The 26886-nt window shown below is 38.8% G+C and overlaps 3 protein-coding genes across 8 annotated transcripts; 1 reads left to right on the top strand and 2 right to left on the bottom strand.

The window, feature by feature from the left end:
• Positions 1–7479: 7479 nt before the first annotated feature.
• Positions 7480–13194, bottom strand: mat2al (methionine adenosyltransferase II, alpha-like). Its single transcript, XM_008423361.2, has 9 exons — positions 12815–13194; positions 11344–11421; positions 10752–10874; positions 10544–10656; positions 9618–9761; positions 9320–9538; positions 9059–9241; positions 8277–8410; positions 7480–8185 (listed from the first exon to the last, which is right to left on the bottom strand). The coding sequence occupies exons 1-9, from the start codon at positions 12888–12890 to the stop codon at positions 8083–8085; spliced, it is 1173 nt and encodes a 390-aa protein (XP_008421583.1). The 5' UTR covers positions 12891–13194; the 3' UTR covers positions 7480–8082.
• A 2006-nt stretch (positions 13195–15200) lies between these two features.
• LOC103473265 (vesicle-associated membrane protein 8) lies at positions 15201–21924 on the top strand. Of its 2 annotated transcripts, XM_008423367.1 has the most exons (4): positions 15308–15393; positions 15781–15862; positions 16176–16346; positions 21351–21924. In XM_008423367.1, the coding sequence occupies exons 2-4, from the start codon at positions 15860–15862 to the stop codon at positions 21486–21488; spliced, it is 312 nt and encodes a 103-aa protein (XP_008421589.1). In that variant the 5' UTR covers positions 15308–15393; positions 15781–15859; the 3' UTR covers positions 21489–21924. The 2 variants fall into 2 exon arrangements, with proteins under 2 accessions (XP_008421588.1, XP_008421589.1); XM_008423366.2 differs by lacking the exon at positions 15781–15862 and having other exon boundaries at positions 15201–15393.
• Positions 21774–26776, bottom strand: hnrnpd (heterogeneous nuclear ribonucleoprotein D). Of its 5 annotated transcripts, XR_534989.1 has the most exons (9): positions 26280–26776; positions 25628–25796; positions 24956–25117; positions 24744–24875; positions 24540–24639; positions 23800–23955; positions 23624–23718; positions 23083–23184; positions 21774–22213 (listed from the first exon to the last, which is right to left on the bottom strand). XR_534989.1 is itself a non-coding variant. In XM_017307993.1 (8 exons), the coding sequence occupies exons 1-7, from the start codon at positions 26444–26446 to the stop codon at positions 23651–23653; spliced, it is 954 nt and encodes a 317-aa protein (XP_017163482.1). In that variant the 5' UTR covers positions 26447–26776; the 3' UTR covers positions 21774–22213; positions 23628–23650. The 5 variants fall into 5 exon arrangements, 4 of the variants coding, with proteins under 4 accessions (XP_017163482.1, XP_008421585.1, XP_008421586.1 ...); XM_017307993.1 differs by lacking the exon at positions 23083–23184 and having other exon boundaries at positions 23628–23718; XM_008423363.1 differs by lacking the exon at positions 23083–23184.
• Between the last annotated feature and the right edge of the window lie 110 nt (positions 26777–26886).

Below are 26886 nucleotides of genomic sequence, written 5' to 3' on the forward strand. Positions count from 1 at the left end.
TGTGTGTGTGTGTGTGTGTGTGTGTGTGTGTGTGTGTGTGTCATAGCATAGCACATTCTCAGTAACAGCATCAACAGCTCATCATGGCTACAGCATTCTTAATGTTTAAAACACATTTCCTAGTTTTTCTCTCTGTCTGTGTCTCCATTCTTATTTCCGTCCTTTCCTTTAAGAATCTCGTTGTCCTTTCAGTACACAAGGTCACCATGCCCGTTACTTTAAGCTAAAACAAAACTGTTATCCGAGATATCAAATCCCTAATATCCATTTTATCATTTATTGATTCCAGAATTAAATTTGTGTTTCCTGCTGTATAAAAGAAAATAATGTCTTGCTCTCCTTTAGTAAGACTCACTGGAAGAGTTCTTGAAGATACCAAGACGTTCTTGTTCTATTGTATAACAGTTGTGTTGTTTCAAACGTTCAAATAAAGTACAACAGCCTACAAGGAAGAGAGTAAGTAGATAAAAAGAAAGAAAAAAAGACTAAAAAGAGACTTTCATCTTGGGAAAGATGGTCCCACTAGCTGTGCTTCCATTACAAATGTGCGCAAAACTTTGTTGGTATTCCGCTAATGCCAAAAAACCCCCACAATTTCACAATTGCGGTGTTTTCATTAAATAAGGAATGCAACTAAAATTAGATGTGAATAAGTTTGCTCACTCAATGTCATTGAAAAAACATTAATTGTTCATTCTATTAAAAGGGTGGTATTATGTGAAATTACAAACTTTTTTGAGCTTTAAATCATGTTATAATGTTATCCCGTCATCAAAAACATTCCTGGAGTGATGCCTTGATTCTTTCATGCATGTTTGAGAAATCCTTTAATCTCCCATGGCAACCATTTGGCTATTTAAAACGCCCGGGTGGACCTAGCCCCCGTCTTTGAAACAAAGCTCCTCCTCAGATATACAATTTCCAAGCTTCCTAGCTCCCGACTCCTCCACTCAGCTCCTTCAGACTAGCCTGCATCTGATTAGCTCATTATATCAGCTACTTCTCAGTGAAATGCTGGTAAAAATATTGTTAGAAATATTAATAAAGGAGTGATGTGAGGACTTCCTGAAGGCAGAGTTTCAGAAAGGGCAGGAGTTTCTTAAAGAGACAGAGGCCCAATTTCAAGGCAAATTGACAAGTCAAATTTCTTCTAAATCATATTTGACATCTATGGCCTTTTTATAACAACTGAAGGCAACATAAATGTAAAACAGAACTATGTTTGTGGCTAGAAAAACACATAATATTCTCCCTTTAAAATTTAAAGGTGGAGTGGAGGGTGGGGGGACTTTCTAGATTTATCTATAGCTCCTCTAACTTTTGTTTCATTTCTTTATTTATATAGTAGGTCAAACAGGGACAGAGGAGGAGAATGAATGAGGGAGGGGAAAAAACACACTGACCCAGAACCTCTGGGCATGTCACACAAGCAATTTAAATTAATTTGAGACTCTGAAACGTCTCCAAGCCCATCATTTAGTGCACGTCGTCGCGCTTTGTTCCTCCCCAATTACACAAAGGGAGTTTTAAACTGTTATTAATCCGCAACCTTTTCTCCTAAAAGTTTGCTTCCCAGTGCGAAGGGACCCCCCTTCCTCCCACCCCATCCCATCCCATCCCATCCCATCCTCCCACTTCTTGCCAAAGATAGCGATGGCGTTTTAAGAGTATGAATCCCATTTGTTCTGATCCAGAGGATTTGCGGTGGTGAAACTGATCCCCGCGGTAGATGCGCCGACAGGCCCGGGGAGCCAGCAGCCGGATGAATTAGGCAGGGATGGGAGGGGAGAAGAAGATGGCTTTCTGTTTGGTCTAGCCTCTAAATAATACAGCACGATGACAGCCAGCAAACAAAAGCGTTTGTGTTGTGGCTGAGCGATACCGTGTACAGGATCCACGGAGGAATGGTTGAATTACAGCTGGGGATGGAAACATCTTTTTTTATGCTTTGTTGGCTCTTAAAGATTGATGGGAAGGGGAAAGGAGAGAGCAGCGCCGTGTGTGTGTGTGTGTGTGTGTGTGTGTGTGTGTGTGTGTGTGTGTGTGTGTGTGTGTGTGTGTGTGTGACCGTCTCAAACGAAGCTAAGCTAAGCTAAGGAAGCGCTCGAGCTGAGAGGACACTTGTCTCACTTCTTCTCTTTTTTTTTCAGCGCAGCTTCAGGGCGTAAGAAAACAAATGACTTTCAAGTAATAGTATCCATATTGCCCCCCGAATGTGATTAAACATAAATGTGGGAAGTCTCGGCTCTGAGATTTGGCCCTGAATTATTGACAACGCTGTATTATTACGCTCGCGCGCAAAGTATTCCGTCTTAGAATGCTCATTTCACCCCGCGTGCGTTTTTTTTTAAACATTTCTGCATCTGAAAAATAATTGAAACGCCTGTGAGCTGCTGAATATTTAATTCACCTCCACCACTTTTTTTGTGTAAATTTCACAGGCTGAATAATGACTTTATGCGTCTCCTCCTCCCCACCAAAAAAAGAGATGAATTTTTTAGGCATTTTAAATAATTAAGCCCGAAGTGTTTGGAGGGCGACTGAGTCTTGATAAACTAATCTGAGATTGGTGGGGGCGGAAGGGAGCGAGGGAAAATGGAGTCTGAGAGGGACATTAGAAATGAATTATTTTATCAGCTTCTATTTATTATTAACACCGAGAGATCCCATTAGCATTCATAGACAAAGGGTTCCTGGGAGGGGGCCCTGTGGATTTCAAGGTGATACATTAAAACAGAAAAGTTAAAGAAGGGGCGCAGGAGGGAAGTATCCATGGCGGTCCATGATCTGCATACGAGCCAACATCTTTTAGTCAGTGAAGTCAGCAGGGTTTCTTAAGGTGGATTTTCTTATAATAAGGAAATAACGTCCTTTTCCAAACTTTCAAGGTTCTAGTTTAAGAGTAGCTATTCACATCCGGTTCTCTTTAAAATCAGGCCAAAACATACAGACGCCACTTTGTCTGCGTGTTTGAGGGAAATGTGCTTCTGAGAGATTAAAGCCATGCCATAAAAATTTTTGATTTATAATTTTACAAACCGACATTCACAACTGGGGAACATTCATTGAACTGCTGCAAAGCTTAGAAGCAGATATTTAAACGTCTGAATCTGCTACTGTGTTTTTGTACATTTTTTCTTATTATATTCATCACCGTTGTCCTCCAATGATCCCATTTTTAGTATTAATATTCATTGCTATTTTGATTTGTGATTCATCTTATTCACTTTTAAATAGACAAAAAGTGAGCTGTGGAGGTAGGCACCAAACATCCAGGTAGGTAAGAATTAGACGTTTCCGGTGACACTGGTGGATTTTTTTTGACACCGGTGAAAAAAACAATATCGTGATATCAAATAGTGACGTCACTTGAGTGAACTAGTTCAGCGCGAGGCGCTGTGTGGTCCAAAAACGGCGCTGTGATTACTCTCAAATATTCCTGTAGGGAAAAAAAGATAGTTGCACTTCCGGGACATATTTTTTATATTCTTAGCATTTTTAATAGCTAGATTTCCTTTCATATTTAAACAAGATTCTCAGTTTTGTACGTAATGTTTAAGTTCTTTTTTTTTTAATCACCAGGAGGAAATACTTAATATCTTGTATTAAAGTATTTTTATTTACACTGGAGGCTGATTTCAGACTGATTTTTGTTTGCCAATATTTGCTTACATTTATATTTAAATATTCTATATTTTCTTTGACTCACTAGACATACAGTGTGATTTTTTTTTGTCTATTTATGAAAATATATTTATTCTGGTGACTGTAAAAGGAAAGTACAAATTTGAAAAATAAAATTTAAAAATATATAAATTGAACCATAATTAGTATGTAAAGCTACTGGACGTTCATTTTGTACTTGAAATATTTGGGTATGAAACAATAAAATTTGAAAAAAGTATAAAATGGCAAGGGGTTGGAACGACCAACTGACTCTCTGACTCTAGTATCGTCTGTAGTTCAGAAAGTTAAGTATTTATACCTGTGGAGAAATCTTTGAGAAAAGAACAAAAAGAAAACAAAAGATTAAATTCTCTGTCTGTTTGATGTGAGTGACGGCCTGATATCCTGAGCTGAGGAGTCACATCCCTTTTTCCTTCAGATCTAATAAAAAACCTAAAAAAAATAAAATAAGATACACATAGTTCCGATCTCATTTCCATCTCAGCCAACAGCAGCCTGCACACACACACACACACACACACACACACACACACCCACACACACACACACACACACACACACACACACAACTCACACACACACACACACACAACTCACACACGCTGACCCTTTTATGAAAATATCCTTAAGTCAATCAGGTTCTGCAAATTTTATGAGCTGGCCGTCGCCCTCCTGAATTTCTTAACAGGTTGTCAAAGTAATCAAGGGGCTCTGAGCGCTGAATCAGAAAATCAGCTCCTCCAGCCTGTTATTAACAGACCATTCCATCGTCTCAGCCCTTCACTGCTGCTGTCCTCCTCTTCCTCCTGCAGCAGGCCTGTGTGGTCGCTCCAACAGTCCCATTACTAACAAAATTCACAGGTGAAATGCAAGAATGTTCCTTATTGCACACACCGAGAGAACTTTAAAGGAGGAACAGAATAAGATCAAATCTTCCTGCTGCCGCAGCCCCATCTGCTCTGAGCAGAACCGCATTCACACAGATGTGCATCACTGCTTTGGTGCTATAGAGAAAAGTGATTATACTCATGAAAATGTCAATATCAACAAGTGTGAATTAGTGCGCTTGCAGGTCTAATATGTCTCCTGGCCAACGGCTCCACGTCGTTTCCAAAGAAACTTACTGCAACTTTGAAATGTTCAAATATTTAAACATTGTCTAAATTCATTAAAATCCTAAGCTATTAACATGACTCGCCTGGGATCAGACTATGAGTTTTACATAAATAACAGTAGAATAATGTTTGTAAAACAGTGTTTACCTAAAAAAAAGAAACATTTTTGTGTCCACCCCCTCAAAAAATTGAGGCGCTGAGCTACTGCCCCTGTAAGTCCTTTTATTGTTGTCTGTCACCTCAAAGCAGCTCATTTTCCTCTGACCTCAAAGGTGGTTGAAAAATCACCAGTAGACTGAGTTTCTGAAATACTCAGATACCACATCTATCTACCAAGCGAACCCTGTTCTGTGTGTGGTGTTTGTATTTTATTTTTAAGAAAATATACTTTTAGTCTATCATTTTGAAAGGAATGTCAAATTAGAAGTTGTAGAATCACGTGACGTCCTGTTCCAGATACAAATCTTCCGACAGTTGCCTTACTTTAATTTCCTTTTGTTTTTGTAAAAAAAAAATAACAATTTAACGTTTGATCATATATGGAAATGAATATTTGTCATTGTCATAACTATAGAAGGGTCCGAGCACAGCGATCCAAAAACGATTAATGTAACAGAGAAGCAATAATCAGTTTTAATACTCCTCTAATCTAGAACAAACTTCCAGTAAACTGTACAGCAGCTGAAACGCTGACTTCCTTTAAATCAAGGCTAAAACTCCACCAGTTTAGAGCTGCCTTAACTGGAACTCTGATCAATATAGTTGATGAATATTTGTTTTTGATGACGACATTTGACAAAATGTAAGATTTGTTTCATAACAGGTTGCTTTATTATGTTTTTATGGTGTGATTCACTATGATCCACATTGTTGCTGAAATGTGCTACATAAATAAACTTAATTGATTTATTTAATAAGAATATGACAAAAATAAAATTACATTGTTACAAAAAATAGAAATCTGGAGGTACAAGGAGCACTACATGGGACCACAAGGTGGGCAAAACTAAAATCCAGCAAGTAGTGACTGAAAATGAGGAGCTTAAATAATAGGTAGCTTGATTACTGGAATAGAGAACCGATGGCTGATCGGTAATGAGCTGCAGCTGTGAGATGTGAGACCAGACATGCAGACGGAAGAAAGAGAGGAGCAGGAAGTACACATAAAACAGGAAACAGAAAAAAGACATTTAACGGGGACAAAAATTAAGTAAATATAAAGAATGACGAGCTAAAGTGAGATCCAATCACTAGTAAATAAGCAGCAAAGAATAAGAAAAATCTAAATAAAAGCAAAAGAAAAGATCTAATCAAAGGATGAACAGAACACAAAAAATCCAGGAATAAAAAAAAAGAAATCAACCGGAATTATGTCACTTTAGAATATCTCCAATAAAAAGGAATCCATTTTGCCTGCCAAGTGGGGCATCAGCATTTAATATGGCTGCCTGAAAACATAAACTGGGGTTTTAGTTTAGTTTGTGTATCTGGGGGAAATAAATAAAACCAAACCCATCTGAGAAATAATGAGGCTGAGTTGGGGTTTGCCATTGAAATGTCACCATGACAACAAGGAGGGCTCTTCATTGGATGAAACACAGGCAAAATAAAAGGCGGCTGAATTTCTTGGAAATTTGCAATTGTAATTCCAGATACTTTGAAAAAACATTAACCGATGATTTTCCTGAGCTCCTCTCTGCATTTCCTTAGAATCACTTTTTTTTTTTTTTTTTCCAATCTTCAGGTTCCTTCTGTTCAGCCGTGGAGGTTGTCGGGTAATATCGGAGGATGTGTGAGTGCCTGGAGTGGTGGAGCTCCTCTGTGACCAAATATTCATCTCCTCTCTGCACCCTGAAGAACCTATTAATATTTCCAATTAATGCAAATAACCTTAAATGATGAATAATTGTCCCTGTATCCGGATTCAATTACCTTTAAACACCGTCGAATTGCTGATTGAAAATTAGAAATAATTATTTTTTTTGACAGAGGAATTCTAGAAAAAAAAAGTGTCTCCAGTAATCAGGAGAGAGGTAAAAGATTCCACCGCAAAATCCTGTTGGAGCCAGTACTCTGGCTCTACAACGTCATGAGGTTATTATGGTTAACTAAAACTAAAATAACAAAAACGGAAGAAGGAAAAAAAAAACATTTTTGTTCACAGAAACAATTAAAAATGATCATTTTTACCTTCACAGTTAAACCTTTCAGAGGAATAGCCTCAACATCCTCAGCACTGTTCACAATTGCTTCCATTGTATTTCAGTCTCACAGTGTTTCACCACATATCACAGAGTTCAGTCCTCTGATAACATTACAGCATCCTCTTGTTACTCCTAACAGCCTGCTGGATAAATTACGCAATGCTCTCAGAGGTGTGGTTGGTTTTCTCCCACTAGGAAAACCAGATATGAACTCAGCATGACGTCACATTACAAGTCACGGTTTCTTGGAAGCAGCTGATCTAAATGTTTGGTCAGTGTGCATCAGTTTCTTTAAACACAACAGCTACGAATGACTAACTGATGACTGAGAAGAGCTGCGAGGCCAAAGGTTCAACATATCCCGCATGTGTGAAGCAACAGCCCCATCTACAGGTGGAGGATATACAGGGCTGAACGTGCAAGAAATAAAAGTCTTCTCATGTGTGCAATTTAGTCAGTAAAATAACAGCTGCTCAGTGAAGGCCTCAGAGGTTTATTGGAAAACAAACGGCGAACATGGAGATCAAGGAGGACAGCGGACGGTTCGGGGAGAAGTTTAAAACAAGAATTAGGTCACAATTGAGTATATTCAAAGTAAAAAAAAAGAAAGAAAGAAAATCTCACGGAGAATTATTAAATCCATTTACAGGACGTGAAATGAGGTCATAGGTTCATTACCATTTCCTATTTTATTAGCAGGCAGTTAGCGTTAGCCTCAATCGCCTCGAGTCACAGAATGAAATGACGTCTGCGGGCGATGCAAATGTTTGCCTGACAGAAAAGTCTCACGAGAAAATTAAACTACATAGAATGCAAAATTTCAGACCTGTGATTAACAAATTTAAGACCTACTAACATTTTCTAAAATGAATTGAAGACCTTAATTTTAGGTACATGAATTTAAGAGTTTTTAAGAATATGCTAAACATACGTATCTTCATAGGGTGCCTACGACTGTATATTAAACGGCTTACATAAATCTTCATCTGTGATTTCATTAAAGAACAAAGAAATAAATCAACAACACTAAAATGTATTTTGCTAATGATCTTGGGCATATCTGTTAATATCTTGAGTTAAAACACAAGTTTCTTGGGTTGTTCCCATGGAAACTCTTTTCTTCCAAAGTGACCGTAGCAGGCCGTGGCCTGGTAAATCGGCCGCTTTAGTCCCAGCTCTCTGTAAATGACAGTAAACAGCGTCACACGCACAGCTTTTATTTCAGGGCTCATACGTGATGGGGTGAGAGGGTGAGAGGGACTTCACGTACCTAACGATGACTCCAGGTCGGAGGTCAAAGTTCTTCTTCACTATCTGCAGCAGCTCGTCTTCGTCCCTGTCCGACGTGCCGTAGTGGAACACGGTGATGGAGAGCGGGTGACTCACACCGATGGCGTACGAGATCTGAGAGGAAAACCACAGAAAGCATCACGAGCTGCGTTTCCACTGACCACAGAATTGCGCTAGTTGGCCTTTCCTAAATAAATCTGCTTACTGGGAACATGGCAATTTCGAAATAAACTTTTGCGTGAACAAACTTATTCAGGTGTGATTTTAATCGCGTTTCTTATGTAATGAAAACACCGCAATTGCGACATTGTGTTTTTTCATCGTTAGTGGAATATCGACAAGGTTTTGTGCACATCTGTAATTGAAACACAGCTGCTGTTATTGCTTTCCATTCCAGGGTTTCCCCAAGTGTATTATAAGCCTGGCAGGGAAACAGGCTAAGTGTCATTTGTTTATGTTAAACTGGGTTTTTTTACACACCAGAACCAGTGACAGTAAATATGGGGTAAGTCAGGTTCATGGTTGACGCATCGGGGCAGTGCTCATCAACTGCACCTGCCTGGTGGTCTTACACTATTATTTCCCAATTTATGATGCCTACTTGTGCACCTCTGAATTTTTGTAACTTTTATCATTTTGTTTTTACACAATAACATGGTGGACTGCACTAGGGCCCTTACTACCAAGCTTGGCGTAGGTTTTCCGGGGGAAACCCCGAGTCCCACTGCATTTACAGTTACCAGAACACTGCGTGAGTCTCACCTGAACGAGGGCCCTCTTGCACAGCCCCGCTTTGACCAGAGACTTGGCGACCCAACGGGCCGCGTAGGCACCTGACCGATCCACTTTGGAGTAGTCCTTCCCAGAAAAAGCTCCACCTCCGTGGCCGCCCCACCCTCCGTAGGTGTCCACGATGATTTTACGTCCTGTGAGTCCTGCGTCACCCTGCAGAAAACATAACCCCAACAAGTCGCGTTTTAAAAAGAAAAGATCTTTCATGCCTGCAGATGCGTCGACGCCGACCTGTGGGCCTCCCATCAGAAACTTGCCACTCGGCAGCAGGTGGTAGATGGTTTTCTCGTCCAGATACTTGGCAGGAACGACAACTTTCACCACCTTCTCCATCAGGTTGTGTCTGATCTCCTGCAGGGTGATGTCGGGGCTGTGCTGCACGGAGATGACCACGGTGTGGATGCGCAGCGGCTCCAGGGCGCCCTCGCTGTCTCGGTACTCCACCGTAACCTGACGGACCGCGACAGAGACAACGGAGCTGACGAAAACAGAACAAAGACACAAAACGCTGAAGTGCAAGTTTCCACACCTGTGACTTGGAGTCTGGTAGTATCCAAGGACACTCTCCGTTAAGAGAAAGCTCCCTCATCCTGCGGTTGAGTTTGTGAGCCAGCAGGAGGGTTAGAGGCATGCACTCCTCCGTCTCATCAGTGGCGTAGCCAAACATCAAGCCCTGGAAATAAAAACCTCATGTGATTAAAGGTGTCCAACGTGTTTTGGTCTGGACCAGATGGATATGAGGTGATTGAAGCCTTCCATTCTAGATCTGTTGACATTTCCTCATTTGCCCCTACCTGCTCCTTCCCCGCTTGCATCCACTCACCTGTAATTAGCTCTTCTGGTTCTATTGTCATTGTTTCCTCCATTAAGCTCTGCTGTTCTTTGCCTGCTTCTGTTTTCTTAACGTCTTTTGTTTGTTTGAATACACTTTCATCAAGTCCATGAATGAACTTGATGGTCCTACCACTAATAAGCCTGCCCCAATAAGCAATTAATCTTATAGTGAATTCAGATGAGCTCAAAAATGTCCATTCTGATGATTAATAAGTTTTGAAGGGAAAATCTGTTTACAATGACTTCATAACCCGTTTTATTTACAGTTTTGGTTGTTTGTGATTTTTATTTGTTTGTGGTTGTCCAGTTTTGTTTGGCAATAAATTTGCACTTACCCATGACAAACGCAAAAAAGCTGGCTGGCTAGCTAGCATGCTAGTAAGGTTAGATTAGCAGCTAGTCAGTGGTAGCTTCAACCACCTTGACAATACGAGAATGTACAAGATTAAATAGTCGTGCCACAACAAATTTAAGACTTTTAATTTAAGCAATTTCAAAAAAAATTAATTAACCGAAGACATTTCAAAGCTTTAATTTTAGATCCATGAATTTAAGACTTTTTGTGGATGCTGGGACTCCGTATATCAGGTGCATTTTACAGTATAAGGTCAGATAATGAACCTGGTCCCCAGCCCCGATGTCCTCCTGATCTCTTCCTTCAAACACACAGTCTGATATCTCCTCGGCCTGCGGCTCCAGGGCCACCAGCACGTTGCAGGTCTTGTAGTCGAAACCTGAGGACAAAAACAAGCAGCAAGGTTTTGATCTATTGCCTGATTTTCTGGGGACATACCTGCAAATGTCCACGGACAAGTCAACCACGCGATACCTTTCGACGAGTCATCATAGCCGATCTTCTTGATGGTGTCTCGGACGATGGACTGGAGATCCACGATGGCTTTAGATGTCACTTCTCCCACCAGTAAAATCATGCCAGTCTTTGCCACACACTCTGGAATCAGGATTTCAACACATGATCGGGGGTCCCGCTAACGCTAGCCAGTCTTTTATGTTTCAGCTTTTGTTTGATGTGACAGAATTTCCAAAGTTAAATTTTTTTAATAAGCAGATTTAACATCTCTGCCGATAGCAGCATTCTACAGGGAATGCTCGATATATCGGAATCCACATCGTATCGATTTCATGAGTAAAACTGAGCCAATATTAGCAAACAATGTTTATTTCCGTCCCATTGCTGTTTGCTTCGCGGAGGCAGGTGGTCATGTGGTGTTTGTTCGGTCATGTGACTGTGATAGTGATGCAGCAAAGGATTATGGGGTGTTTAACTGAAGCACAGAAATAAATTATAGCACTGCTGTGGTTATTTGTGTTAAAAGGGTGGAAAAGTATATACAAGAAATGAACAGCAGGAGAGATGATTAGAGAACATAATTTATGAGCTCAGTGATGTTCAGACTCACCACAGGCCACCTTAGAGTCCGGGTCCTGACTCAGGTAAGCATCCAGGACGGCGTCGCTGATCTGATCGCACATTTTATCTGCAGAACAAACAAAAGACTTCAAGTTTAAAAAGAGAACAGGAACAGAAGCGTCTGTGAAACAATCAGACACTCACCGGCCTCTTTATTCGGAACATTTAGTTCTGGTTGGAAAAAACACCGACAGTTATGAATTACTGTAATAATTTAAGTAAATGTATATTATTGTAAGCAAATCATTTGTACTAGAAATTATGTTACTGTAAATGTAAATTTTATAAATATTTGCTAAATCATATGTGGTTATGTCAATAATTATTTTCAGTATTTTTTTTCTGAATTATTGCACCATGACAACTTAAACTGCCTCTGTGGTTTGTCAAATAAATCTGATTGGTTAATCTTACACCGACGACTTCACACCATATATTTTGCATAAAGACATTAACATCGCCCAATAGACACTTCTTTAATAGGCAAAACTGACAATTAAAGTAACTATATATTTGAGAAATAAGTGTGTCCTTCACAGAGATAATAAATTATATATTTGTTTAATCATCAAGTCATTAAAGGAATCATTCAATTATTTATTTTTTTTATTTAAAGTTGCAGTAGGTAAGTTATAAGTTTATAAAAAGATAGATTTTTTTTACATATTTGTTCAAACTGTCATTATGTCATGACAGTATGGTATGAGACAGATAATCTATGAAAAAAAAATCAAGCTCCTCCAAATTCTCCCAGTGCTAACTAGAAACAAAAAATCAGAGCCAGGAGGCGGGTCTTAGCGCTGTCAATCATATCCCCACCCCACCTCACTAACTTGCTCTCTGCTAATGCTACTTAGCACATCCATGGATGACGTGGATAAACGGTTTTCCTGTAACGGTGAGTTATTTCTCTGCCATTAGCACATTTAGCAGCAAGTTTGGGAGAATGATTGACAGCGTTAAGACCCTCCTCGTGGCTCTGATTGTATTTGGGGGCTGGGGGGTACCGGAAGCGATATATTTCTTCAAACGGAGGAGGTGGAGGATCTTTTCACTGATTATTTGCTTCATATTATTATATGTCACAACATAGTGACAGCTTTAAAATATATGTACAAAAAAATAAATAACAGTTGGCACTTTTGGACCTCCATACAAATGTTCTGAACCATTTTCAATCAACTTTCTTACATATGAAAATTTCGTAGCGTAAACTAAATGTTTAGTCCGTTTTCGTCTTTAAGCGCCATTAAAATGACTTCAACTTACTAACTTCGTAACTAACTGCATGCTGTATCGTTTCAGAACTGCTCGACCGAAGCCGCACATGTGCAGACAGTGTGTTCTCTGCAGCCTTCCTTCGCCATTGTGTGTGTGTGTGTGTGTGTGTGTGTGTGTGTGTGTGTGTGTGTGTGTGTGTGCTCTGTGTCGGTCGGCGGAAGCTTGAGTGGGTACAGTACCAGAGTGTCCTTCCCCCACAGACTCGGACGTGAACAGGAAAGTCTTCCCGCTGCGCTTTCCGCTGCTGGGGTTCATCTCTGCTGAAGAGAAACGGAGGTTTAACGGAGTCCAAACGTGGCGACGCAGAGTAAAAGAAAAAAAAAAGAGAGAAATGACCGTAGGGGCTGTAAAAAGCAATGTTTAACTAAGTGTGGAGGTTGAAGCTCAGGTTGGTTTTGATAAAAATCAGCCTGATAAAACCTTTCTTCAGCGCTCCTGCGGAAATGAGCTGCTATAAATCATCTCGGTGAAAGTTTTCGGGGCCTTTCCGAACCCTGCAGGCTAATGGCTGAACACCTTCCAGGAATGTTTGTCAGGAAAGGAGCCGCTAGGTGTCGCTGTGGTGTTACATTTTACCACACATTTCAGTGGAACCAGAGCACTTTAAGACAGTAAAATACGTGTAATATTACGGTACTCGCTATAGTATAGAGCAGGGGTGGCATTTGTTGCTCTCTGAAGGACTTTGTGCGGTTTCTGGCCTCAAATCTGGAATTGAGGAAACATGGAATGCAAGCATAAACAGTTATAGGAAAAAAAGAATTTTTACTTTTTTACTCTAAATTAAACTAGTGTCTTTTGATTTTGGAAGATAAAAGTCAAAATTCAGAGACAAATGAATTCTGAAAGAAAAAAAAATTGAAAGTCAGAATTCAGTGGCCTTTATCCTCTTGCATAGGTTGGTGTGTAGATGGACACTTGTTAAAAAAACTGACTAATGTCTCACTCAAGTTGTTGATCTCGGACAAAAAAAAATTCTGCTGGCCCAGAAAACAAGCAAATCATCCCAAAAATGTTACAAACTGTACTCCTGTGTCATGAAAACACGATCACGTGAGACCCTATTAAAGTTTTCAAACTACGGTTTGTAGGTCAATTTCACACAAATCTTTTGTTTAAATCAAATCTTACATAAAAATAAAATAAATAAATAAATAAATAAAAGGCACATTCAATTTTGATTTAACAAAAATGTATTTTTGTGTTGAATTACAGAACAGAGATGTGAGAATTTACTTTGCTGACATGCAGGATCCTCAATGTCTGTTAATGTGACTCATGTCCAGATCCGCTTTATCTGAGGAAAAGTTCAACTCACAGAGGAGCTTCTGCTTCTGGTCACACAGATAGACATTTCTTCAGCTTCATTTATGTAATGTTTGCCTCCCTGTTCGTCTCTGATGAAATAATACACAAATTTCCCAGGTTGTTGTGTTGCAAAACGTGTGAGGAACAAGAAGAGAGGAAGAAAAACTGCATTCGGCTTAAGATTTTATTCACATTTCAGTTTGTCAATGACTGGAAAGGCTGCTGATTAGAAACGATTCTTTTAATATGCTTACTGCTGTTGTTTTAAAGGTTTTTGCTAGACTTTAGACCTCTAAAGTATGGGAGAATGTCTTAGATTTTTTTTTTAAATCAATAATATTGAACCAGAAATTGATTAAAGCAGCAAGCCCAAGAGAAATGCAAATAAACATAAAACCTTAAAAAGAAAACAACAAAACTAAGGAAGCCCATTTCTGCCATGAAAAAAGAAAGAAAAAAAAATGACTCTGAAGGAAATCATAATTACAAGTTTTCAAGTCAGGATTTTTGAATTTTGAGACTAAAAGTCATAATCTCGACTTTCAAAGTTATTATTCTCTTGATTATGATCAAATCTTATAATTATGACTTTGAAAGTTGAAGACATGACTTCCTGGTGGGGTTTTCTGTTTCCGTTCATGGCAGAAATGGGCTTCCATACAAAACAGAGCAACGAGTAGAAAGAGACAGAAAATGGTTGCAAACCAGGTCCAGAACTACGAAAGGAAATGGATAAACAATAATAATAAAAAAGCTCAGCAACTATAAAGAAGCACAAACTACAAATAAGTTCTGAATTTAACAGGTGTTTGAAATATGCTGTAAGGAAACGTGGTTACATGACTCCATTCAGGAGGTTACTGAGTTATTTTGATTTCATGCTTCATAGCACATTACAAACATGATGACATACAGTTTCCTTAAATTATATGCAAGATGGGAGAATGTTTGTGGCAATTTATCTCCACAAATTGTTAAAATTATTCTTAATCGCAAAGGAAGTGGATAAAAACACGATTACCTAAAAGTTTGTTTCAAATAAGCACATAAACCACTTCTGAAAAAGAGAGAAAAAAATTATTCATGCATCTAAAAAAAAAAATGTGGTCAAAGATACAAACAACTCAAAGTAACTATCATATCATAACTTTACATTGATCAGACAATACATACTGAGTATGTAATCTAGAAAAACCTAAAAAGATAGAAACTACAGCGGAGAGAAAGTCCTGCTTCACTGTAGTCTGCATGAAGCAGATGGTGACTGTGTTTGCTGAAACGACGAGCCGTGGCAGCGGCAGCGCAGGATGAGGAAATGAAGTGGAGCAAGAGCGTGACTTCACCTCACCCCCTTTATTGCCTTGCAAATCTGCCTGTGTCGAAAACACACAGCCCTTTGCCCGGACATATCAGCAGAGCGCCGGCCTGGATCCTCTCCAGACAGCTGATGGTATGTAAAAAACAAGAAAGAAAAATAAACCCGCGTAGAAATGCAACTAAGAGATGTGTTGAACAAACTAGTTCTTTCCCCCCCCCATTTAACCACTACAGAACTGTTTTATTTTTGTGTGTCTTGTTAATGAATATGCAGCAGCTCTGTTTCTGTGAAGCAGGAAATGAAAGTGCAGCCTCAATGAGGTCAGAGTTGCTCTAATTCTTTGGTGTTGATGGTAAACGGCTCTAAAACCATTGATAGTTTGATTGAGGCAACTGCTGGTTAATGGATAACAGAGCGGAGGCTCAACCTTTAGCAAGAATTTGTTGAGTGCAGGCCGTGTGAGTCATATGAGAGAAAAAGAAGCACCCTGAAGATCCCCTGCTTCTATTTACCACACAGGTGGGACTGCAGCTGGAGGGCTTTTGTTTGATTTCATTCATATGAAGCTGAGTTTGATCCGTTGGGATTGAGAAATACTATGGTAAGTGTAAACTTTTTAGTTTTTAAACACAAAAGTTTACTTTAGGGTTTATTCTTCATATTTTAAGTGGGTCCCCGGTTTTCAGCTCGACTCAGTTTACCTTTTTCTTGTGATTTAGAGCTAGTTTACATCAAACAGATCCAGTTGAAAATAGGTCAGGCATCAAAGCGCTTCCTGTGTAGAACAGTACCAGGAAGAGAAACCCACGGCCGGAGCTCCTCTGTGTGTTTCTGCCTGTGAGACTTTCAGTTTCCGTTAAATGTTTGGCCCCAACCAAAACTGAGAGCGTCGCCACCGTTTGTGTCCCATGCAGGCAGAAGCAAACCCTCAGCCGGCCGCCGCGGCCTCCTCCGGCACGTTTGACCAGGTGCAGAGTCAGGTCAATGAAGTTAAAGTTATACTGAAGGACAACATCAACAAGGTGCTGGAGAGGGGCGACAAAATAGACGACCTCATCGGGAAGACGGACGACCTCCAAGCATCTGTGAGTACGAGTAAAGAATGAGGTGGAAGCTTGAAGCACTATGCTTCATTTACCTTTGAATCTATGCTAACACTAGCTACGTTTCCATTAAGTTACACAACTTAGTTACAAAAACTACATCTGCTCAATAGAAATAAATAGATGTAAAACTTTAAAGAGAACACATTTTCCGCACCATTTGAGTCACATAATCAGCAACCGGATGTTACTATTGGAAAAAATAACAAAGAAAACAACAGGAAGTAGTAGGAGGAGGATGGATTGTCTTTGGTTCTTCCGTACGATGTGTCGCATCGTACAACTCATAAAAGGCTGTGTCATTCCAATGTGTTGAATCCATCGCTCTTCTAGAAAATAACCCACTAAAATTTTCACACAACGCTGCATACGTAGCCGCTTCCAATTATTCCGAGCTTGTTGCTCCAACACCTGAATAAGACGCCATCGTCTCCTCTGATGTCTGATAGATGATGATTGTTGGTGCCACGACTAAATTATGAACAGATCTCATTTAACTGTTTGCATTCAACGGCCATGACTTTTAATGACTTATCGCGTGAACAAGCTTATTCACATGTGATTTTGATTACATTTCTCATTTAATGGAAACACCACAATCGCAAAATGATGTTGTTTTTTTCACATCAGCAGAATACAGACAAAGATTTTTTTTACACATTTGTTATGGAAATGTCTGTCACTGCCAGTCTCCCATAAAGTTTTGACTGGTGAAGAACCAAGGCAACAGAACAGCAGTACAGTACAACACAGCTTTAAGACAAAATCAGTCTTCATGATGTAATGGTCGCTATGGAGACTGATTAACCAGCGAATGGACCTCGATCACTTGTGAGACAATCACTGCACTCAGGCAATCTCTAGTCCACTCATTGTGAGATGACCAGCACCATTTGATTGGACCTCTGTTGAATTGGGTCGGTCACTTTAAACATTCACTCAATCACTTATTTTATGGTGCATATGTTTATTTGTCATGATTTTATAGAAATTGGTTTTCACTTTGTTATTATCATGGTAAATAATATATAGAATATAGCTTAAAATAAACTAAGTAATAAAACTTAGGAGAGCAGAAGATAAATGATGCAGTAAAAAACAGCATTATGCAGATTATCCTGTAGAAAAAAATGAATGTAATGCTCAATTATCAACCCGCACACGTTCTAAATTTTTGTTTTTACTAGAGTTTTTTCTTGAAAAGATTGTATCCACTAACAGCTTAGCATCCGCAGATCAAGTTACATTTCTATACAAATTAGCCTGGGTGTGCTAGGGAAGTTTTAAATCTGTTCCTACATTGTCACCCAAAAATTGCAGACATACAAGGACAGCTGCATTCAAGTTGTTTAACTTCCCCTTAAAAAAACAGTAATATAATTGATGTGTTTTAATATTCTTTGACATAAAAATGAAAACTTGATTTTTTTGTAGATTGGAACGCCGTCAAATTAATGTCATGTTCATCTGAGGGGTTTAATTATTTCTTTTTTCTTTTACCAAAATATTCTTATGCCAAAGAGGTACGATTATTGTATTAAATACAGAAAAGCAATGTTTTACAAAAAGAGGCCTTCCTAAACAAGAACACTGAGAAAAAAAAAAGAAAATATATACAAGCATGGTGATGGCAGCATCATGTTGTGGAGTTGTTTCTATGTCAGTGGTTCTGACCTCAAACCCAAGGCTAAGTTTTTGACAGTTGGGTGTTTCCATAGAGACATAATGATTCCAAGGATACATTATTATGGCAAAATATTAGCTAACACTGGAATTTGCTTCTAGTTTTGAATTGTTGTAAATTTACCAAAACTAAAGATAACATGACTCTCGATCCAATGGGAACAGAACGGATTGCTAATTTTGAAAAATGTCTCCTTCGTTTGGTCTGTTTTGATATAAAATCAGTTACAAACATCATGTTCCTTGAGGCGCTATTCGCATCTTCACATGCAACAAGTGTGTGTTGAACATGCACCCAAAGTGAAGTGAAGTGAGCTTCGCTCCGTGATCAGATTCAGGTTTGGTCGGGTTTTCGACAGAGAATCAATTTTAAAGGGACAACCTAAAAGCCCTGTATGTTTACTTCATTCATTTAATCAGCAAAAAGCCCAGAGAAGGAGAAAAAAAAAAACCTGAGTTCAGCTACAACCAATCAGCAGAGAAGAAACGCTTAGCTCAAAAAATGATTAAACAGATCAGATATGATAATATGTTCAGAAGTAACAAGTTAAATATGTACTTCCTTTGATAAAAGGCGACTCATCAATGCATGGAGACACTTCAGTGTAGTCAACGCACAGTTCTGTGCTGCTAGCAGATTAGCTTTAAGTGGAAACATACTTTACCTCACTTCTCTGCTCATGGCAGTCGAGTTGCTACCAATGTAATCAGACGTCAGACATTCACCAAATCTTTTAAGAGTGAAAGTACAGCTTTGACTATGCCGTCAAATTTTAAGGTGTAGATGTTTTTACTTCTTCAAAAATCTGATTTAATCTGTATTTGCTCGATGAGAGACAGAGAGATAGCTCACACGTTAGAATGGTGACCCGGAAGTGAGCCACAAAATTTATGCAAAGCATCGAGGGTTGTAGGAGTAAGGTGGAAATTCTTTTCACACACTTTTACTTTATTATACCCTCTATTTTACAGGTTGTGGTAGAGGTAAAACATTGTAATCATGCTGATTATTTCGACCGTCGGAAAACAGATGTGTCACATGTTGGCTGCAGGAATATACATCGGCCCGATGTGAGCGCTTTTAAACTGTAAAACAAAGATACATTTTAAGTTGTTTAACCAAAAGAGAGTCGAGTCCAACATCATAAATGACCTATTTAGAATCCCACATAACAGTATTTTTTGAACAGTAATAGTATACCGTACTTTTTCTACAACACCGTTATTAGAACCAATGCAGATAGAAAACAAAAAAAAATAAAAGGAGTAAATCTCCACAAAAAAACGTAGAAATTTTGAGTGAGATTAATCTCAGAAATTAATTTGCTTTTTCTACAGAATTCCTGAGATTCTTTGCTGGAAATGTACTCCCTAATACACTATCATACTTACCTGTATTTTAATGTAATCTAACATTATCGCCAACAGTCACCGTACAACAGTGTTGTCTGTGTTATTTTCATAGAAACAGTCAGAATGTAAACAAAGCAGTTTATTATTGGCCCAATGTGACGAGTGGTCATGTTTAAAATGGAGGCTGGTGAGAAAGCACCAAACTCTCACAGGAGGAATTCACATTTCATTCAGTTCCACTTCCTCCAACGCAGCAGAAACCATTGTTTCTTGCGAAAGTTATTGTTTCCATTGGCTGCTTTGATTAGCAGCTAAGGTTACGGCACACAGTGGTAGCCTATCAGGAAGCTGCGTTTCCTTTATTCACTGAAAATAAATGTATGCCCAAATGATCATTTTTAGAAATTTAGAGTTGCTCTGGAAAATCACATCAAATTAGCCAAGGAGAAAAAGCATTTTTCTGATTCCAACCCAAATGAACCAGTTATCCATCAGAACTTAATCTTAGTAAAACAGAGGAGTCCAAACGTTTTGCCAGGTGGATCAAAAATCTCATATTTAATGTACAAAAGGGCCACAAAAATGTTATGTATCTTTTTACCTTAAATAAATTAAACAAGCAATACTTTTAGTAAAATGAACAAAGTAGACTCAAAGAAATTGGATCTCTAAATTATATGGATCTATAAATGTGAAGTTTCCTACATTTTTCAGGTTGATGGTTTTCTGTCTTTCTTCAAAAAGTATTTGGTTGAATTTGATGAATTGATGCACCAAGTAAAAGTTGCTAAATGTGGACCTGCTTCCTATTCAATTAAATCGAACCCAAAAAGTCCGCAAAGTACAAGAAAAAATACTTATGACCTACCTAAAATTCAGGAGATTTTAATATATTGGCATTAGAGCTCATTTGTATCATTCTTGTTGTCTGGGGCCACACGAAATCATTCCATGGTCCACAAATGGCCCTTGGTCCACACTTTGGACACCACTGCTACAAGCATTTGAGGAGCTAAGGTGAAAAACTCTTCAAACAATGCAGACGGAAGCCAACTTGTCCTGCAGTATAAACCCATTAGCCTCCTTCATTTGTGTACACATGCAGTAAACTATCATGCAGTTATTTTGAAACAGAAGTATTATGATGGTACTTATGTATTTCACAATAAGAAGCCTCAAAAACAGGTGGAGTATAGTCACCGGATGAAACCGTCTTTAAGGCCAACACGCAGTTGGCCTTAACTGCGTATCGGCAGGTTTCAGCAAGTTGGAGCTAGGTAGCAAGGATATATTAACAGCTAGCAAAAAAGTAGCTAAAAAGTAAATATAAGAGATTAAATAATTAAATAGTTTGTCCTGCCACGACAAAATTCAAGACCTGCAGGACGGCGCGGTGGTGCGTGCGGCCCATGTGGGACGGGCCTGTTGACTTTCGCCGCATGTCTTCTCTTATAACCCAGTTTGCGTCTATTTCACTGTCAAATGGAGGCCAATGGTGCCAAAAACACCTGTGATTAACGAATTTAAAGTCAGCTTTTATTAATGAATACAGGACATTTTAAGACTCTAATTTCGAATTTTTAAAAAAAGTTTGACTTTTTAAGGATGTGCAGACATCTTGCTAACACATTTCATCTGACTGGAAATGCTAAACATTTTGAAGTTGTCCTACTTAAAACTTTGCAGGAACCTAAAGATTAGGGTGATTGCAAAGAGGCTGTTTCAACCTAAAAAAAATGTAGAGGACATCCCCAAAATATCTGTAGAAAGATGAGAAAAAAAAAACACCTTGTTTTGGTCTATCACAAAAAATCTAAGAAAACATCCTGAAGTTTGTGGTTGTAACATTAGAAAACACAAAAAAAGTCCCAAGTATATACTTTCTCAAACCCTGACAAATGTCCTTCCTTCACAACAGCTTCGTTATGATTTGCTATTTTGCTTTTTCAGGCTGACTCCTTCCAGAGAACGTCGACGCGGGTCGCCCGGAAGTACTGGTGGAAGAACATTAAAATGATGATCATAATCGGTGTGATTGTGCTGATCGTCCTGATACTCATAATCCTTGCTGCCACCGGCGTCATTTAACCTTTGACCCCACCCCACCCCCTGAAGCTGAGGCGATCACCACCACACAACTAATTTGCACACATAAAACGTGTTGTTTTATATCTCAGAGATGTGTATGTAAATTTAAATTTAAACAGCGCATGACAATCCATTAAGGTCTCTATGATGATGTGAAGTTGGGGAAAAAAAAAAGAGATTAAATATAATAATAATTAAGTTTGCTGGCATGAAACCATGACACTCCAGATGAATGCAAAACCAATTTGATTCTTCAACAAACACAGACGAGAGCTTTTGTTTGGCTGTTGTTGTTCTTTTTCTTTTTATTATTATTTTTGATCATTTTAATGTCCGATACATCACGTGTATATAATGTACGTTTATGGATGTCAAACTCTGTAAGAATATTTGTATTATATGACTGATGAACACCATAAAGTAGGTAAAACTGTGATCTCGTCTCTTTGCTGCCGTCTCTACAAGCGTCGGTCGGGACGACGTGAAGCAGCGAGAACTTCAAACACAAACCAAGAAAGAACGAAGGACGTGAGAAAAAACCCTGAAGCGATCTAAACGAATGCGAAAAGAAAAAAACAAACAAAAAAACAAAAAGGACACTGAAATACTTGGGTAAATACAGGAGAAATGTACGGTGGGTTCAAAGCAGTCTTCGTTTTGCTTTCATAAACTAGCCATGTCTTTAGCTGGATCGTCTCTGTGGCCGACGCTTTCGCCGCCGAAGCCTGCAGGAAACAAACAGGAACAAGTCAGAGTGGATGAGCGACAAGTCTTCAGCTACTAAAGAAAGACAGGAATCCCGTTTTTAATCGGCCTACGTGATAAAAGCAATTATTTTTAACAGATTTACAGCTTTAAAATGTGTATAAATTAAACTAGGGATCCTGACGAAGAAGTCAAAATACTAAATGGGGAAAAAAAATTAAATAAAAATTACGTTCAGATCGGTCAAAAGATACACATTATGGTGAGAGCATTACATGCAAATTTCTGGAATTGTGGTGACATTTTGATTGAGTTTATGTGTGTGTATGTTGTTGTTTTTTTTATCAATGGATATAAGAAGAAAATGTGTTACAGGAAAAATTAACAAAAAAGAGGAGTCTTTTCCATCGCTGTCAGTAAAACAAAAACAAGAACAATACATTTACACAAATTAAAAGCACTTTATCCCCCAACACAGTAGAGTCCAAACCAGGTTTAAGCTCATGGACTACTTTAGCTAAATAAAGAAACAAGCATTTTTTTAAGAGAATACATATGTTAACATTAGGAACTGGAAAATCCAGAGAATGACGAATGTATCCTTTAGGAAAGCAAATCGTTATTTATTCATACGTTATCAATCGTTACTTGTGGGGGAGTAAGGGCCTGTGAAAAAACCACAATTACATGTGTAGATTTTTAACTTCTTACATTACAAAAGACAAGTCGCAGAAAAAATATATATAGATATATATTTTATAAAAATAAATTAAGGAAACAAATGGAAAGAAAGATGACAAAGCTGGACGTGTCCCTTAATTTGTTTTTTTTTTTTTGTTTTTGTTTTTTTAGATTAGAAATGCGGATACAGGATGTTGTAAGACCATACCAAACGGCAGCATTCGAGAGCGTATGCTTCTCATACCCGGTCCGCATTGAGCGGGCCCTGAGAGTATCTGGGAGTCAGCTCATGGCCTGCAAGGAAGCTCCGCTGGCAGGTACAAACAAGGTATGTCAGAGTTAGGACACAACACACTCTTTCTTTTTTTTTTTTTTTCCTTTTTCTGTTTTCCTTTTGCACATCCTTAACTTTGGCATCCATTTACTGTAGTAGCAGTAGTTTACCTGTTAACTTTACGGTTTAAAACGAAGAAAAACAAAATCAACAACAACAACAACAACAAAGAGAAGGTTGCAAAAAAAAAAAAAAAAAAAGAGGCAGCGGGAAGATTCGGCTGCTCTTTAATAATCGTCACAAGAGCCTTTTACGTTACCACTACTGTAAAGCACTTAAGAAGAAAACCAGAAAGAACAACAAAATTACACAAATATTATAAAAACACCAAAGTTTACTTTAAAAAAAAAAAACAAAAAAAAAAACTAATTGAAGTTTTTTTTTCAGTGCTTAGTATGCAGTTGGTGGTACGTACCTACTTGGAGGTGGAGGGTTTGTCCCTTTAATACGGTTTGTAACTGTTGGTGTGACCACCACGCCGTGGTGACTTCCCATATCCACCAGACTGATCTGCAACAGCCACAACCCGCAATCACACCACGTTGCCTTGGCAACGGCAATACATGTGTCTGTATATCCACAAATACTCACTGTCGTAGTCAGTATATCCATAATAATTGTTGTAACCAGAGTAATCATAGCCTCCATAGCCACCATATCCTTGATTACCATAACCATAATTTCCGTAATTCCCATATCCCTGATTCCAGTAGTTACCATAACCCTGGTTCCAGCTTTGGTTGGGACCTGCAGACAAACAACACAGACTACAATGTATTAATATAAAATCATCTACATGTTTTTTTTTGGGGTGGGGGGTTTGCCTGCCAAACTCCAAATATGAACTTTATTTTAGCAACAACTAAAACAGATAATTAGATAATGCTACACCCAGGCATTAATTAAGTTCTCATGACAGCAAATTCTGCCGGACGATACATTTCCCCATAAATTATCGTGATAATCAATAACATTGTTGCTTTGAGAACATGTTCAAGTAAAATGCCATTAATGGCAAAAGATGATGCAGGTTCGCTCTCTCAACGACTAATAAGCTTTAATTTTGCTCAGAACATTTAGCAATGGAACATCTTAAATTTCAAAAATAAGACAAAAGACTTAAAGATAATAAAAAAAAAAAAAGCAAACAAAACCACACGGAACCAAAACCATAAAATAAAATGAAACCTCTGTAAAGAAAATTTCCCTTCAAAAATGATTAACTATGAGATTAGTTCTCATAAATCTGTTTTGGGTCATGTGCTGCTTTTCTGTCTCATTCCCTGAACTGACCACCAGGTGGAGCTGGAGGTCAGCCGTGAGAAACTCACCCCCACCTCTCCCTCGAGACCTGGTCGAGTATCCTCCTCTGCCTCCCCAGTACTGCTGCTGCTGGTACTGCTCCTTGGACACGGCCACCTTCACCTCACACTGAGGGAGCCAATCACACTCATTTATTGTACCTTTTAAAGACGCTGCTACATGGGTATTTATAGAGCTACAAGGAGAGAAAAAAAAAAAAAGACAGATGGAACCTTGCTGAGTCCGATATTGTGGTACTTTTTCTCCATGATCATCTTCACTGGTTCCTCCTCCTTGAAGGTGATGAAGCAGAAGCCCCGCCGCTTGTTGGTTTTGGTCTCCATGGGCAGCTCGATGGACTCCACCTGATTATTTTACAGCACGGACATGCAGTGGGTTTAAGAAAAATAACATGGGAGCATTTGTAATTTAGGAAACCACAAACCTCTCCAAAGGCACCGAAATACTCTCTGACTTTCTCTTCGGGCGTGTCTGGGGACAGCCCGCCTACAAAGATCTTCTTCACAGGCTCCTTGCTCTTCATGGCCTTTGCTTTTTTGGGATCAATCACTTTCCCGTTGAGTTTGTGTTCCTTCTGTGAGGCGACCTTCATGGAAAGAAAGCAAATAGAACAACAGAGAAGAAATAGAGCATTTAAAGGCGTGTTTAACATATGAATCACTTTAAGAACTTTAAGAAAACACCAAATACATTAGACTAATATTATAACAGAACTGTGGATGTAGTATCAGAAAAAAATAAATACAAAGAAAATAAATGTAACAAAAAAAAAAAGCGCTAAATAAAAAATGAGCTCCAGTAATGTGTCCTCCTCTGCAAAGATGGTATAAAAACATCTTAAGACGTTTCCATTGTGAATTATTTCCAATACATGACTTTGCTGATTAGATTTTTGTTTAGGTAAAAATGAATACTGGATGTGATGCGATACACCCAGGCATTAAATCTCATTAACACCAACAGTAAGTCCAAAGTAGGCCTCATAGAAGTAAAGTGTAAAAAAAAATATAATAATAAAATTAATATACAGCTTTACAAATTTAACATGTACAAAAGAATTTCTAGAAAAGCGCAGCCTCTGGCAGCAAAGGGATACCTTTTCAACGCTTTCTGGATTTTTAAAGAGCACGAAGCCGAAGCCCCGAGAGCGCCCGGTCATAGGGTCCAGTTTTAACGTGCAGTCCACCACCTCCCCGAACTTTGTGAAGTAATCCTTCAGGTCCTTCTTGGTCGTGTCCCAGCTGAGCCCTCCAACAAACATCTTCCTGTTAACAGAACAGTTCACTTCCTTTAGGGCTGCACTGTTTACTGTACCGCAATTGTCATTACATTAATAATAATGTAATTGCGAAAGGCAAAGTGGATAGTAATGCAATAAATATGGTTGTAGCAATGTGACTTTGTAATGTCAGAAAATCCTAGTTTGTATATTGTAAAAATGATCATTTTCTTCTGGCAAATTTATGACTGATTTTTCTATCAAACATTTTCTTAAGGAGCAAAACAAGTCCACCCATGCACCGTGAAGGCAAACTGCTGTATGTAAAGCTGTACAAAACACTAGTTTTTGGATTTTATTACAAACGCAGGCATTTAGTTTTTTTTTTTTTTTTCCTCCAGACATGTTTAGGTGCCAGCAGAAAAAGTTGGTCATTAGGAATCCGAAAAGGTGACAAACTATGACATACTGCTCAACTGGATTAACATATTATAAACAGTAAATATGAGTCGAGTCACCGTAAACATACCCTTCATCCTCCTCATTTTTACTAGCATCAATCTTCGATCCGTCGGCCTCTCCTCCCATCAGGCCACAGTCCCCAGAGGCGGACATGGGATCGTCACAGTTGCCCTCCCCATCCTCCTCCATTCTCATCATGCTCGGGTCTTCGCTGAATTCATAATCTTCCGACATGTCTTGAATTTATCAACACCTGCTTCCAACGAAAGTGGCTCCAGAAACAGACACAAAACAATACAATGCGAGAAGAAGCTAAGCTAACGGTAAAGCTGACAGCTAGAGGCTAGACAGGCAATTTATTATCAAGTGTGCTTACAGAAAAAAGCTGATCCCTAGCAGGCGTTCAAAATCGGCTCGAAGAAATCTATTGCACGTTAAAGTAAAATAAACGGATTGCGTTTCAGAAGGAAAGAGATAGAGTTTCTATAAATTTAAGGGTTAATTTCTGAGCGTCGTTTTGTTTTCATCGCAGTAACTCCTTCTTCTGCGCTTTCGAAACACGTCAGTAAACAATGTGAAATGTTGAACAGCGCCATCTATCGTTTCGGAGTGTTTAACGGAAACACTCCGTTGAACAGTGTAATTATTGAATACAATTAGCAACAATATATATA

Source organism: Poecilia reticulata, linkage group LG12 (genome assembly GCF_000633615.1).
Source record: "Poecilia reticulata strain Guanapo linkage group LG12, Guppy_female_1.0+MT, whole genome shotgun sequence".
In the NCBI taxonomy this organism is placed as follows: domain Eukaryota; kingdom Metazoa; phylum Chordata; class Actinopteri; order Cyprinodontiformes; family Poeciliidae; genus Poecilia; species Poecilia reticulata.